The sequence below is a fragment of the Hylobates moloch genome, unplaced genomic scaffold, assembly GCF_009828535.3.
Source record: "Hylobates moloch isolate HMO894 unplaced genomic scaffold, HMol_V3 SCAFFOLD_3, whole genome shotgun sequence".
Taxonomy (NCBI): domain Eukaryota; kingdom Metazoa; phylum Chordata; class Mammalia; order Primates; family Hylobatidae; genus Hylobates; species Hylobates moloch.
In genome coordinates, this window is record NW_026652278.1 from 67,037,922 (window position 1) to 67,050,793 (window position 12,872).

General features: G+C 55.6%; 1 protein-coding gene across 2 annotated transcripts in view; it reads left to right on the forward strand.

The window, feature by feature from the left end:
- Nucleotides 1-257: 257 nt before the first annotated feature.
- Nucleotides 258-12,872, forward strand: part of CDH23 (cadherin related 23) — a 76,565-nt gene continuing 63,950 nt past the window's right edge. For both annotated transcript variants that reach the window (XM_032139378.2, XM_032139374.2), the window contains exons 1-4: nt 258-382; nt 1,382-1,510; nt 2,540-2,668; nt 3,412-3,639. In XM_032139378.2, coding sequence (XP_031995269.2) covers nt 1,427-1,510; nt 2,540-2,668; nt 3,412-3,639 — 441 coding nt within the window. In that variant the 5' untranslated portion in view covers nt 258-382; nt 1,382-1,426. The remainder of the gene's footprint in view (nt 383-1,381; nt 1,511-2,539; nt 2,669-3,411; nt 3,640-12,872) is intronic.

Consider the following 12,872-nt stretch of genomic DNA (forward strand, 5'->3'; position numbering starts at 1 on the left):
AGCTAAGATTTGAGTGTGTCTACCTGCCACCCCACACCAATCAGACTGCTAGGAGCCGTGGGCCCAGGGCCTCCTTTGTACAGTCAGGATAGGCTTCGGTGGGCTCTGAGGGTTTGCTGATGTTCCAGAACCCACTGGGGGTCTGGTCCCTACTGGACCCATGATGGGACCCAGGTGTTTGGGGCCAGGGAGGGGAAGGAGGCTGTGGGTCTCCGACCACGTTCACCCTCAGGTCTACATCACTGTGCTGGACGAGAATGACAACAGCCCCCGGTTTGACTTCACCTCCGACTCGGCGGTCAGCGTACCCGAGGACTGCCCTGTGGGCCAGCAAGTGGCTACTGTCAAGGCCTGGGACCCTGACGCTGGCAGCAATGGGCAGGTGGGTCACTGAGTGAAACAGCCGGGATCCACCATGTCAGCGGGGATCCCACAGCTCCCACAGCTGGAGGGGCCTTCTGAGCCACCCCCATCAACAAGCACCGGGCTCTTCCAGTCTCTACCCCTGCAATCACCCAGTCTGTGGTCAGGGAGAAGGGTCAGAGCTGCCTCAGAGCTATGCAGGCCGGTGGCCCTGCTTGGGTCATGTGGACATGGAGCCCGAAGGCCAGCCAAGGCTCAGCCCCGCAGTGAAGTTGTTTTCCGGGTGACTCCTACCCACGCAGCCCCAGCTCCCTGAGAGGACATGCTCGTCCTCCCTCCTGCTTCCCGGGCCCAGCCCCATGGCAGGAAGCCCTTGCTGTCGCTCCAGGTTTGGACACCCCAGAGTGCAGAGGGAGAAGTGACGAAACCTGCCAGTGGTCACACAGCTTTCATCTGTTCCGTGCACTGGGCCGTGTGTTTGCGGGTGTTAGCATGGCTTGCATGGTCTAGGGGGTCGAGGGATGCTGGCTTTGGAGACAAAAGTGTGTGGGTTCAGACCTCTGGCATTTGCAAGCTGTGTGACCTTGGCTGGGTGTTCCATGTTTCTGAGCCTCCTCTCTGTGAACTGAGGAGAACAGTTGCTTTCTGTCAAGGTTGCTATAAGAACCAAGTAGAGTCCAGGTAACGCTGCAGCGTGTGCCTGCCCCAACAGCGTGAGCACAATCCCCTCTACCCTGGGAAGACATCAGTGCCATGGGACTCCTGCCCCACTCTCCCAGGCCAGGATACTGACATCCCCTAGCCCCGGAACCTTCCATGGGTGCTACACTACCTCCATGGGCCTGCACCCCCATTTTGAGGGAGATGAATCACTTCTGCTTAAAACACTGTACTCCCAAAAGCCCTTGCTGAACAGAGGGCCCAAGTGGGCAGAGGAGGACCAGGGAGTCCCCCTCGGCTTGACCTGGTCACCTCTCCTCCACACCTGCTCACCCCTCACCCTCTCTTCTCCCCACAGGTGGTCTTCTCCCTGGCCTCTGGCAACATCGCGGGGGCCTTTGAGATGGTCACCACCAATGACTCCATTGGTGAAGTGTTTGTGGCCAGGCCTCTGGACAGAGAAGAGCTGGATCACTACATCCTCAAGGTGGGGCCTGGCCTCCCTTGGGCTGAGAGACCACAGGCTAAGTGCCTAGACCGGTCACTACTCTCCATCCAGGAGAGAGCCTGTCCATAAGCACACTCTGGTGGTCAGTGCCCCTGCTGTCACCAAGTAACGTGGGGCCAGCTGCACCCCTCGGGGCCAAGAGCACAGTGAGGCCGACCCAGGATAGGAAAACCTGGGAGGGACCTTAGATACCCAGGAGGAGGCAGTTGAGGTGTCTTCCCCTGTTGTCAGAGCCAGGAGGATGAGGGAAAGCCTGGTGGAGATGGGAGAGCCCCAACTCTTCTATAAATACAGTGTGGCCTTGGACAGATTATTAACTCTGGGCCTCATTTTCCCCACCTGTGCAATGTACAAAAAAATCCCCGTCTGGCCTGCCCTGTGGAGGGAAGAAGCAAGTGCAGGCGTGAGGAGCCACGAAGGCTAGCATTATTGCAGAATGGCTGTGGCTGCGATGTTTGCCAAGGGCTTTCTGGGAACCTCAGGGCTGCACTTCTGCAGAGGGCTCAGCTCCTGCAGCACTTATGACTGCATCAAGGCTCCCAGGAACAGGCTCAGCCATAGGGCGCCAGCTCATTGCTTATAATATTACTTGAGGCTCTTTTCCTGTTTGCCAGAGATCATGGGACAGAGTGCATGGGACAGAGGCCTTTGAAGCTAAAGGCAGGAGCCTTGGGTCAGGTTGCAGGCCCGGGGTCATGGTCAAAGGCTGGCACAGCCCAGAATACAGTCAGAGGTAGGTCAGGAGGTCAAGGCTTGGGTACATGCTAATCAGATTCCAAACGAGGATCCCAAGTCAGATGACGATTGGGCAAGAATCATTTGCAGCATGAGGCAGAAGGTGAAGGCTTTGGGGAGAGCCCAGGGCTAGCCAGGCCACCCAGGGGTGCTCAGCGAGTCTCTTTGCCCTCCCAAATGCCCCCCACTGATTGCACAGCCCTTTTGGACTCCATATTCCCAATCCTGCCCAGCACCCTTTAGCCCTGACTCCAGTTGCCCTCCTCCTTGCAGGTTGTGGCTTCTGACCGAGGCACCCCTCCACGGAAGAAGGACCACATTCTACAGGTGACCATCCTGGACGTCAATGACAACCCTCCAGTCATCGAGAGCCGCTTTGGATACAATGTCAGTGTGAATGAGGTGAGGCCAGCCCCAGGGCCCATATAGCTGGACATCCGAGGGGACCATGGGCATAAGCCAACCATGCAGCACCTGTTTAAATGTCTGCCTGGCCCACTGGTCCCTCAGATCTCATGGATGGGAACTGTGGCTCATCCATAATGATATCCCTAATGCCTAGCCCGGATCCTGGAATCCAGTATCTTTTTGGAGTAGAGGAGAAGAGAAAAGAGGAAAAGAAGAAAGTTGCCTTTCACCAGACAGGAAACTGAGGTTTACCCAGGGAGCTTGCTTTTTTAAAAACTGTATTTATTATTCAGCCCTAAGACTGAACCACTCCAATCTGCCCTGGCATTGCTGGGTATCATGCTAGGTTGGACGTTCACGAAGGCAGGATGGCATGTGGCCAGAGTCTAGCTCTCAGGCCAGACTCCCTCGCTTCACCCCACTGATTGGCTGTGTGGACTTGCACACATTCCTTCCCTGAACCTTGGTTTTCTCTTCTGTGAATGGAGATGATGATGCCAGCACCTAACTCACAGGGTTGGAGAGAGGACCCAGTGAGTTAATGCAGGCCCCAGCATATCAGAGGTGCTCAGAGAATGTTCGCTGCTATCATCCTTATTATCTCCATCATTGCCCCAGGATAGATGGAGCAAAGCTTTCGGGAGGTACAGGGGGAGCCTTTGGGCTACAGGAGCAGGTGCTAGACTGTGCCCCAATGCCTTGAGTCCAGAATGACCGCTCTCCTGCTCTCCTCCTAGAACGTGGGTGGAGGTACTGCTGTGGTCCAGGTGAGAGCCACTGACCGTGACATCGGGATCAACAGTGTTCTGTCCTACTACATCACCGAGGGCAACAAGGACATGACCTTCCGCATGGACCGCATCAGCGGTGAGATCGCCACACGGCCTGCCCCGCCTGACCGCGAGCGCCAGAGCTTCTACCACCTGGTGGTCACTGTGGAAGACGAGGGCACCCCCACCCTGTCGGTGAGCGATGGAGGTGGCCACAGGGAGGAGCGGGTGGGCCAGGGCAGCTCCACCTCCGAGTGAGGGGAACAAGATGGGTGGGAATGGAATTCCACACAGCAGGTGAATCCTTGACAACTCCTTTAGTCCATCTGCCTTTAGTCCATCTGCCCAAGATGGCCTCCCCTTATGGAGGCCTGTTGCTTGCAAAGCTGGGGTGCTAGTTTGCCCTCCTGAGTCTACAGCTACTCGGAAGCTCTGTTTAGTCCTCTTTTCTCTCACAGAGCAGCTCTATGGGGTGGTACAGGTTGAGCCTCTGTACTGGGGCCTGGCCCAGGGAGCAAGTGGGTATGAATCTAGCCCCCGCTTCACTTGCCCACCTATGCACTGTGAGGCCACATCAATGTGCATGGTGGTGTCTTACAGAAAGGGTGCCTCTCTGGCCATCTTCCCCTATGTTGTGTGGTGTGGCATGCTGTCACAACACGTCAGGGTGGGAAGGGACTGGTGTCTGTGGTTCACACTGATGCTCGAATGAACAGCACCACTGCCCAAGACAATGTTCAAAGTTTGCCAGATTAGAGAAGGACTTGTGGTCGTCAGGGGCTGGATGGAGAGCTCTAGGAGCTGATGAGCTGTGTTGGGAGTGGCTTATAAACTGAAAGCAGGGAATTTGGAGTCAGGAGCACTGTGGCTGGCTGCATGATCTTGAGCAAGTCAGAACCTCTCAGCATATCGTTTTGTCATCTGCAAAAATGAGATAATATCAACCTCATGGGTGTTGTTTGGGGAATCAAATTAGCTCATGTCTGTGGAAGCACTTGGTAAACCATGAGGAGGAAGAGGACTGTTATTAGTTCTCTATTGCCACAATAATGCTGCCTTACAAACCAAACAAAACAGGGGAGTAAAACAATAACCACATACTTAGCGCTAATTCCACAGGCTGGCAATCTGGACGTGGCTTAGCCGGGTGGTTCTTCTGGTCTCAGCTGGGCTCCTGCGTTTGTGTGTGGGCAGCTGCCTGTCAGCAGGGTGCTATGCTTCTGAGGGTCGGCTGGCTAGCAGCTGGGGTGACAGGGACAACTCATCCTCCAGAAGGCTAGCCCATGCCTGTTCTTATGGGGTTGGAAAGTGTCCAGAAGAGACAGCAAAGGCATGCAAGGCCTCTTGAGTCCCTGGCTTGGAATTGGCACAAGGTCACTTCTACCACAGTCTGTTGACCAAAGCAAGTCACAAGGCCAGCCCAGACTCAAGCTATGGGAAAATAAACTCTACCTTCTGAAGGAATGAGCTACAAAGTCACACTGCAAAGAGTGTGGTTACAAGGAAGGTGAAGAGTTCAGGGACAGTTTTGTAATCTGTCTCCTGGAAGGACCCTGATTGCAAATGAGGCCTCAGCTCTGTCCCTCTCACAGCAGGTTAGACCTCTCCCCTTTGACAGCAGCACTGTGGGAGGCGGGGTCACACCAGGTCTGGGCAGGGCTCTTTGTCTGGAGCTTCTCTGGAGATGTTGGTCCAGTAACTCCAGGAATTGGGATTGGGCCAATAATCCAGGAATCCCCACCCCACCACAACATTCTGAGGAGTCCAGGAAATGGGACTGACTTTGGGCACCCCTGTGGGCATCCTTAGCCCCACGGCTGCACAGTGTCATCACTAGCCACCTCAGCCATTCACACCCAGTGGGCTAAACAAGGGTACATTTATAGGACACGTGTCACTCACTGGGCAGGGTGGGGCTGGGGCAGAGAGGGGTATCATTTATTGTGTTAACGTGGAAGGACCCAGTTTTGACATGACCCCTCCCCACTGCACCTGGCTTCAGGGTGGATCATCTTGGTCATCCCTTCAATAGCATTTGTGAAGTAACAGAAACTGACTATGGAGTCATAAAGAATCAAAATGTATTTTCCCACAGAACAAAAATTCTACAGAGAATGTGGATTTCAGGCTCGGTGGTGTCAGAGCTCATGTTTCTTGGCCTTTCCCTCATGGTGGCAAGATAGCTACTATAACTCCAGGCATCAAGTCAGCATCCAAGGCAGGAAGATGACAAAAAGATGGCAAAGGGCTATGGCAGCTACTTCTGCCCTTTTATCAGGAAAGCAACAGTTTCCCAGAACCACCCTCCAGAGTGCTGCTTGTGTCTCCTTGGCTGGAAGTGGCTCACCTGGGCACCCTAGCTGCAAGGGAGGTTAGAAAAAATGAGGCACAGGATTATCATGGTCAGCATATTACTTGGGGGCCAGATATATCACTGCCCACACAAAAGCAGGCCTCTGTCAGTGAGGAAGAAGTGGAGAATGGATTTGGGGTGGGCATCTGACAGCATTTGCCACACTGCCCTCCCCAATCCTAATGCAGGCCAGTCAACGCACCACCCCCACTCCCCACCCACACTCCAACTCCCACAGTCCTAGGGTCTCTCAGGGAGGCCATCGGTGGGATCCATAACATTCTAAGACCCTGCAGTTTGTAGGCAAAATCAGGCTTCCTTTGGGTCCCCAGAATAAATGGGAATTAAAGAAATGGAAAATCACCCTGGCCACAATTAATCACCCAGAATGCATGGGCCACTAACCAAGCAATCCTTTAAAATCTTGGGATTGGTCCCCATAGCTAATAAGAGTTTCCATCTGCTGGCCAAACCCTCTGCAGGGACCCATCCCAGCCCCTTGGGGACCATAAGCATTCCCTCCTCACATGTCAGCCCCTGACATTCTAGCTCTCGTTGAAGCAGGGCTCAGCCCATACCAGCTCCCTGGGGAGAGCATGAGAAGCTGGGTGGCATCCGCCCTGCTCATCCTGGTCATCACCAGCTCTGCTCCCTGAGGCCCCAGAAAACACCCTCAGGATGACTAGGACCAGAGACCCTGAGGCCATCCATCTCTAGGGGAATATATATGGGGCTTCCTGGGCTGAACCATGACACTTTCTTCCAGACCGTAATATAAACAGCAACAGGTACCAACTTGAAAGATTTATAGGAAAACAATTTTAAGTCGAAAAGAATCCATCCCTCTTCAATTTTTTCCCCCTGCTTCTCCAAGTTGGGAAAATATTGCTATCATTTGGTTTTTGCAGGGGACACCTCAGTGAAGAATTGCAGTGACCATAGGGACATAGAGAAACTAGCACTAAACCATATTTATTCATTCATTCACTCATTCACTCATTCATTCATTCAGCCGTTGTGCCTGAATGGCCACTATGTGCCAGGCACCGGAGATTCAGAAATGAAGAAAATGTGGTCTGTGGCCTGAAGAAATGAGGTTGAGTAAGGGAGGCAATGAAAACACTGGTGTGCAATGGGGCACTGAGAAGGGCTTGGGGAAGGCTTCCTGGAGGAGATGACACCTGGGCTGAGTCTTGTTGGTCAGTGTTGGTTAGCACAGCCAAGAAAGAAGCATATTCTGGGGTTCAGCCTGCACAAAGGCTGAAGAGCAAGCGATAATCAGGGGTGGGTTCTGGGAGCCACAGGTGGTTTAAGCCTGGGGCTGCTTCCAAGGCCGAGGGCAGGACTCTCTATTTCCATATCCTCCCGGGACAGTGTATATGGGGCTCGCCACAAGGGCTGCTCCCGCTGCCTTCTCAAGACCCCCCTCTACTGCCTCCATGCCTAGCCGAGCCAAGGTGGGGATGGGGCAGAGCTAGCAAGCAGGGGTCCTGCAGCCCACAGTGCCTACCGGGGTAGCTTGCCTCCAAGGAGCACTGGACCCTTGAAGATTTGCTTCCACTGACCAGACCCTCACCTTTGGGCAGCAAACCCCTCAGGGTTATGAATATCCCCAAGAGCAGGGCCCTTCTGTGCCACTGGGCAGATTTCACTGGATGCATCTGTGAGGAAGGAGCGTTGTCCCAGCCCCTCCTAGAGCAACCAGAGACCTGAGCAGCATGCAGCCAACCATCCCGAGATTCCAGGAATGACTGCCACAGTCTAATGGGTGAGAGCAGCTGCTACCCTACATAGATCAGTCCAGAGAAACCCACTTGCCATCCTTTTACTCCCACTGCAGTAATCAGCCTGGCTTCAAGATGGCCTTCACTGGCTCAGGACCAACCTTACTAGAGGACAAGGGCATGAAAGATTCATTCATTTGTTCATCCAACACCAAGTATGTGCGAGGCCTGTGCTACAGGCTAAGACACCAGAGACACATCAGGCACAGGTCTGCCCCCCAGGAGCCTACAGTCTGGCAGGGGAAGACACATGTACTGGAGAGCTGACACTGTGATGTGGTAGAGTGCTAGGAGCCTGCAAGCCAGGGCAGGTTTTCTGGAGGAGGCATCATTTGCATCCCTGTTTTGAAAGATGCGGCTCCCTAAGCAGGGGGCCTGAGATTCGGCTGCTAAGACCCTCCCCAGAGCCAAGAGAAATTCTCTGAGTCCCTCCAGCTCTACTTTTCTCCCTGAGACCCTCGTCCCCCCAGTTTCCTGAGAGCTGGACATTCCTGCAAACAGCCTAGGCCACCCCCACCCGGCCTCAGCCCATATCACCCAAACTCGGAACAGCTGTGCTGCAAGGGGTATCTGGGTCAGCCCCAGGCCCGCCACACAATGGTGTGCCACTGGCCGGGGGAGTCATTGTGCAGCCTCAGCCCCTGCCTAGCTCCAGGCCATGGGCAGACAGGCCAGGCTTGGGGGAGGGGTCTAAGTGGTTGTCAGGGAGGCCCCTACAAAGGAAGAGCTGGGCCCAGGGAGGAAGGACGGAAGGTAACTGGGAGGTCAGGAGTTAGCCCAACCTCAGAGGCACTTGGCAGTGTGGTGGAGAGGGAGGGAGGGCCTGACCGTGGCCTCCCTGCCACGTGAATTGCAGCCAACCGATAATACTATTCCAGATAAGAAGCCCTGGCTTCTCAGGCTGGTGAGGACCTGCAGAAGTCACCTATCCAGGCAGAAGGACAGATATCTCCCACCGCCCCCTTCTGGTATGCAAGTCCCCAGCAGCGGCCCCATGACGGTCTATGAGCTGGGGACACTGCTCTTGGCAGTGCACCTCATGTCTTTAGAGCAGAGGCCCCTTCTGTTTATTAGACTTGGACTCTGCTATTGTGAACTCTGCTTCCCCTGGCTTGAGATCAGAAGGTCCCAGCCTGGCCCTCACCCTCTGTGGCACCAAGAAGGCTGGCCTTCCCTGACCCAGCGCAAGTACATCCAGACCCTCCCCTTGGCCTGGCTTCTTGAGGGATGTTCCGCAGCTGCCCAGATCCTCCACATACAACTGGCTAAGTTCCTCCGAGAGACCCTGGGGCTCAGCTGCTGAGGGTTTCTCCCTTCCCCATCCCCTAATGCAAGCAAGAGGGGTGCCTGGGCCACTGTGCCTATCAGGAGTCCTCTAGCTCCACAGTTGGCAGGCAGAAAAGGGAGTGGCAGGAGCTGATATGGAAGGAGCCTACCCATCAGCAGCAGCGTCTTCTGGACCCAGAAGAAGGCCCAGGCCAGGGCAGGCAGAGCGCAGATAGGAACGTTCCTGGTGTGCAGTACAGTGGAGCCCTGGACCTGTGGGCACAAGTTCATCTCCCAGAACCCTGGTATGTACTCTAAGCAAGTCCAAGGTGAAGGCCAAGCCAGGCCCTGGCCCATAATACCACTCCATTCAGTGAGGAGAAAGCAGGAGACCCAGGGTTTAGTTGTAGTTCCACCATTTACTTGTTTTGACAAGACACAGACCTTTCAGAACCTCTATTGCCCTGTGTGTTAAATGGCAGCAATAAAACCTCCCAGGATTTTCAGGGAAGGGGGTGGATCAAACAAGTAATAACACATGTGAAAGTGTGTTGGAAAGCACCAAGTATTATAACAGAAAAGGCCAAGAGACAGCATGCATGCTGCCACTTCCCTCTCCTGTGCCCAAGGCAGACATGGCTATCTATCTCGGCACTTTCTCACCAAGCTATATTGATCATTCAGAATCCCTCTCAACACATTCCAGCATAGTTAGGGCGACAGCATCCACGGGGTGAAGAGAAGCAGCAATGCAAAGCAGGGAATGCCCAGGGAATGGGCCAGGTGGCCTGTGCTGTCTATGGGCTGGGCCCCATGCTCAGCTGGGCTGTGGCTGGGCTTCAAGAGGCCTTTGTTCCCAGCATCCTGGTTAGCAGCCCCAGTTCCTCTTTTGTGCATTGTGGTTCCCTGAGAAAACATTAACCCAGCCCCCAGCACAGTCAGGCCAGCCCTGGGGAAGGCCTCATTCATGAGGCAGGACCCCAGGGGCCAAGTTGGTGCTTGGTGGTGGCAGGACCCCTGCAGCCCCCTGTCCCACTGCATACTCCCAAGTCCACCCCGCGAGGAGCACCCCCTGAAGAAGGCCATGTATCAGCCCCTCTGCCTTGGGTCACTGCATGTAGTGGGAGCTCTGGTCAAGCAGAAGTCTTTTGAAAAGCAAGTCCCGGGGCTCCTGCACCTCCACGCCAGCGCCCATCGCCACGGACTCCCCCAGGCAGGGCCAGCCTGCCCACCAGCAGTCACCAGTGGCCTCCATGGTGTGTTTTTAGGGAGTGCTGAGCAGTCCCCGCTGTGTCAGCAAAACCTTCCAAATGGTGCTTTCAATTCCATTCCCTCAGCCTCTCCCTGGGAGGGAATAAAGGCAGGAAGTCTCTATTAAAATGTGAATGTCGGGAGATAGGTAAGATGGCCCTAATTCCTGATTGATCTCCTAACAATGAATCGGTTCTTAAAAGCATGGATTTCCCTCTCAAGGCCTCAGACTGTGCCACGAATCCAGCGCTCCAGGAGCCTCCTGCCCCAGCCCCTAGTGCTCCTCCCGCCCCTTGGAGGCGCCATGTTCTCGCACCCAGCTCTCCCATGCACCCCAGCCCACAGCCACCAGGGCTGGCATCAGAGGCACCACCATCCCGGGCAACTCGGAGGGCAGCTCCAGCAGCCTGCCCCTCCCCAGCAGCAGCAGGGAGGGCGTCCCTAGTGCGCTGCAGGCAGGGCCTGTGGCCATGGATGAAGATGGAACTGGGAGCTCAGAGTAAATTTCGCTGAAAACAGGAAACCACGAAGCCCAGATGCGTTCAGTTGTAAAAGGGTCCAGAGAAGAGAGGGCAGGGCCGCACCGGAGGAAGCTGAGGAGGAAGTGCAGCGGCTGTTCTGCTGCGGGCCGCCTCCCTCTCCACACAGCAGCAGCCAGGCCTGGGGTCTGGCAGCCAGATTCTTAGAAGTTGTCTCTGCCTCAAGGTCAGAAGCTGAGGGCTGGGGCCAGGCCAGCCTCCCCAGAGGGCAGGGCATGCTCTCCCTGAGTCGGGAGAACCGGAATCTGGGCTGTGGGCTTGTCCTTCAACTCCAGGGACAGCAGGTGTCCTGTCCCCACTCCTGCCATGCAGGCCCCCATGAATTGTGAAAAACACACCCTCTTTCCTTCATTCTTTCTTTTTAAAATTTGTTTTGAGGCAAATTTTGCTCCGTCCCCAGGCTGGAGTGTAGTGGCTCGAACACAGCTCACAGCAACCTTGAACACCTGGGCTTAAGCAGTCCTCCCACCTCAGCCCTGCAAAGTGCTGGGATGACAGGTGTGTGCCCCCGTGCCCGGCCAGCACCCTCTTCCTATGGCAGCTGGCATCAAGCATTGTGGTGACCAGAGGGAATAAAAGAAGGGACTCCCCTCCACCCAGGGACAAGGGAGAAGCCGGGGTTTGGGCATATTCTGGCCACTCGAGGTGTCAGCCCCATCTCCGGGCCTATGTTTACCCTCTCCTCAAGGCCCCCGGCCCAGCCCAGGCAGAGCAGGAGGCCCTCAGTGGACCATTCCCTTGGGCCTAACGGGGGGGCTTGGAAGCAGGGCCATGTGTCCAGGTGGGGTTCCCTGGCTGTAGCCGCAGGCCCAGGGCTCACTGCTGCCAGGCAGCCTAGAGTTGCTCCCATTTTCCATCCCCCCAACCCCTCTAGCAATTGGGTGAACATCTTCCCACCTAGCCCCAAATCCTGGCTTTCAGCACCCAGGCCCAGCTCAGCAGAGCCAGTGTAGGCTGCTAGGAGACAAATGCCCAGGCTGGACTATGCCCTCCACAGTACCTGGGGCCCCCATCCTGCTAAACGCTACAGGGGGTCTGCCCAGCCCCACCTCACCTGTCCCCATGCTCAGGCACTGCCTTCCCTGTTTTACCCCCAGAGTGTGCAGAGATGCCCCCCACTCTCCTCCCCCGCTTTAAAATCCTTCAATCACAATTCCACAAAGGACTCCCCTTGCCTATGTGTATTAAAACAAATCCAGGGCATGCCCACAAGCAGGAGATGGGAACATCACCCCCACCTGGCTGAGTGGCTCTGAAGCGAAGACTCCACCAGGCACAGACTGTATGGAGTGGAAGGTGGGGGTGGGGGAGGAGCAGCAGAGTGCAGATTTAAGCTGGCTCTTACAATCCATCCACAGGGTTTACATCTGTTTCCCCATGTAGTTTTTAATAGCATCCCGCTTCATACTCAGAAGTGTCCCAGGGTGGACAAGACATTGTGTGGCACTCTTGCAATGGCCCCCGCTGAGCAGCGGGAGTAGGGGATGGGGAGGGCGGGGGGCAGGTGCCCCTCTCCACTCACCTTCCCAGAAGGCCCCACCCACCTCCCTCACCACCATCTCCAGTGGGTGGTGCAACATCTGGCCTGGCCTCAGATTGCCCAAGACACCCTTTGCTCACGGTGGCCACCATGCCCCAATATGTACTTCCCGTTTCAGGACCACCAAGCTTTGGGGACTGGAATGCAGGCAGTGGAAGCCCCAGATTGACTTAACCTGTTGACAGACCATCAGAGAAACTGCTGGTAGGAGGCAGCTGGGGAAGGTGGCGATGGCCAGTGGGCAGGCAGGCCTGGCCCCAGAGCCACTGTGGTACAAAGAGGAAGTCTGACAGGAGAGCAGCCTCGAGCAAAACCGGGGAGCCAAGGCGGCCATGGGGGAGAAGTCTCTCCACTGTGCCCTGTGTCTCATGCCTGGGAGGGTGGCCCAGTGTCCATCTTGTCCCAGTGATGCTGCCACATCCCAAGGCTCATGTCTCAGAACGAGAGCTGCTGAAGGGCTGGACATTCTGAGACTTCTTAAGATGTAAGTCATTTGGCATCTGTAGCTGGTGAATTTCAGGTCTCTAGGGGAGAACCTGAGCACCCCAAAATCCTCGGAACAGGGGCTGAGCCATCCAGCGTCCCCATGTAGCATCCAGAGGGGTTGAGGGTCTGGGCTTCTGGGATGTCGCAGTATCTGAGCCCAGAGCAGGAGGGAGGGAACCAGGGCCGAGGCCAAGGAGGCCACTCACAGA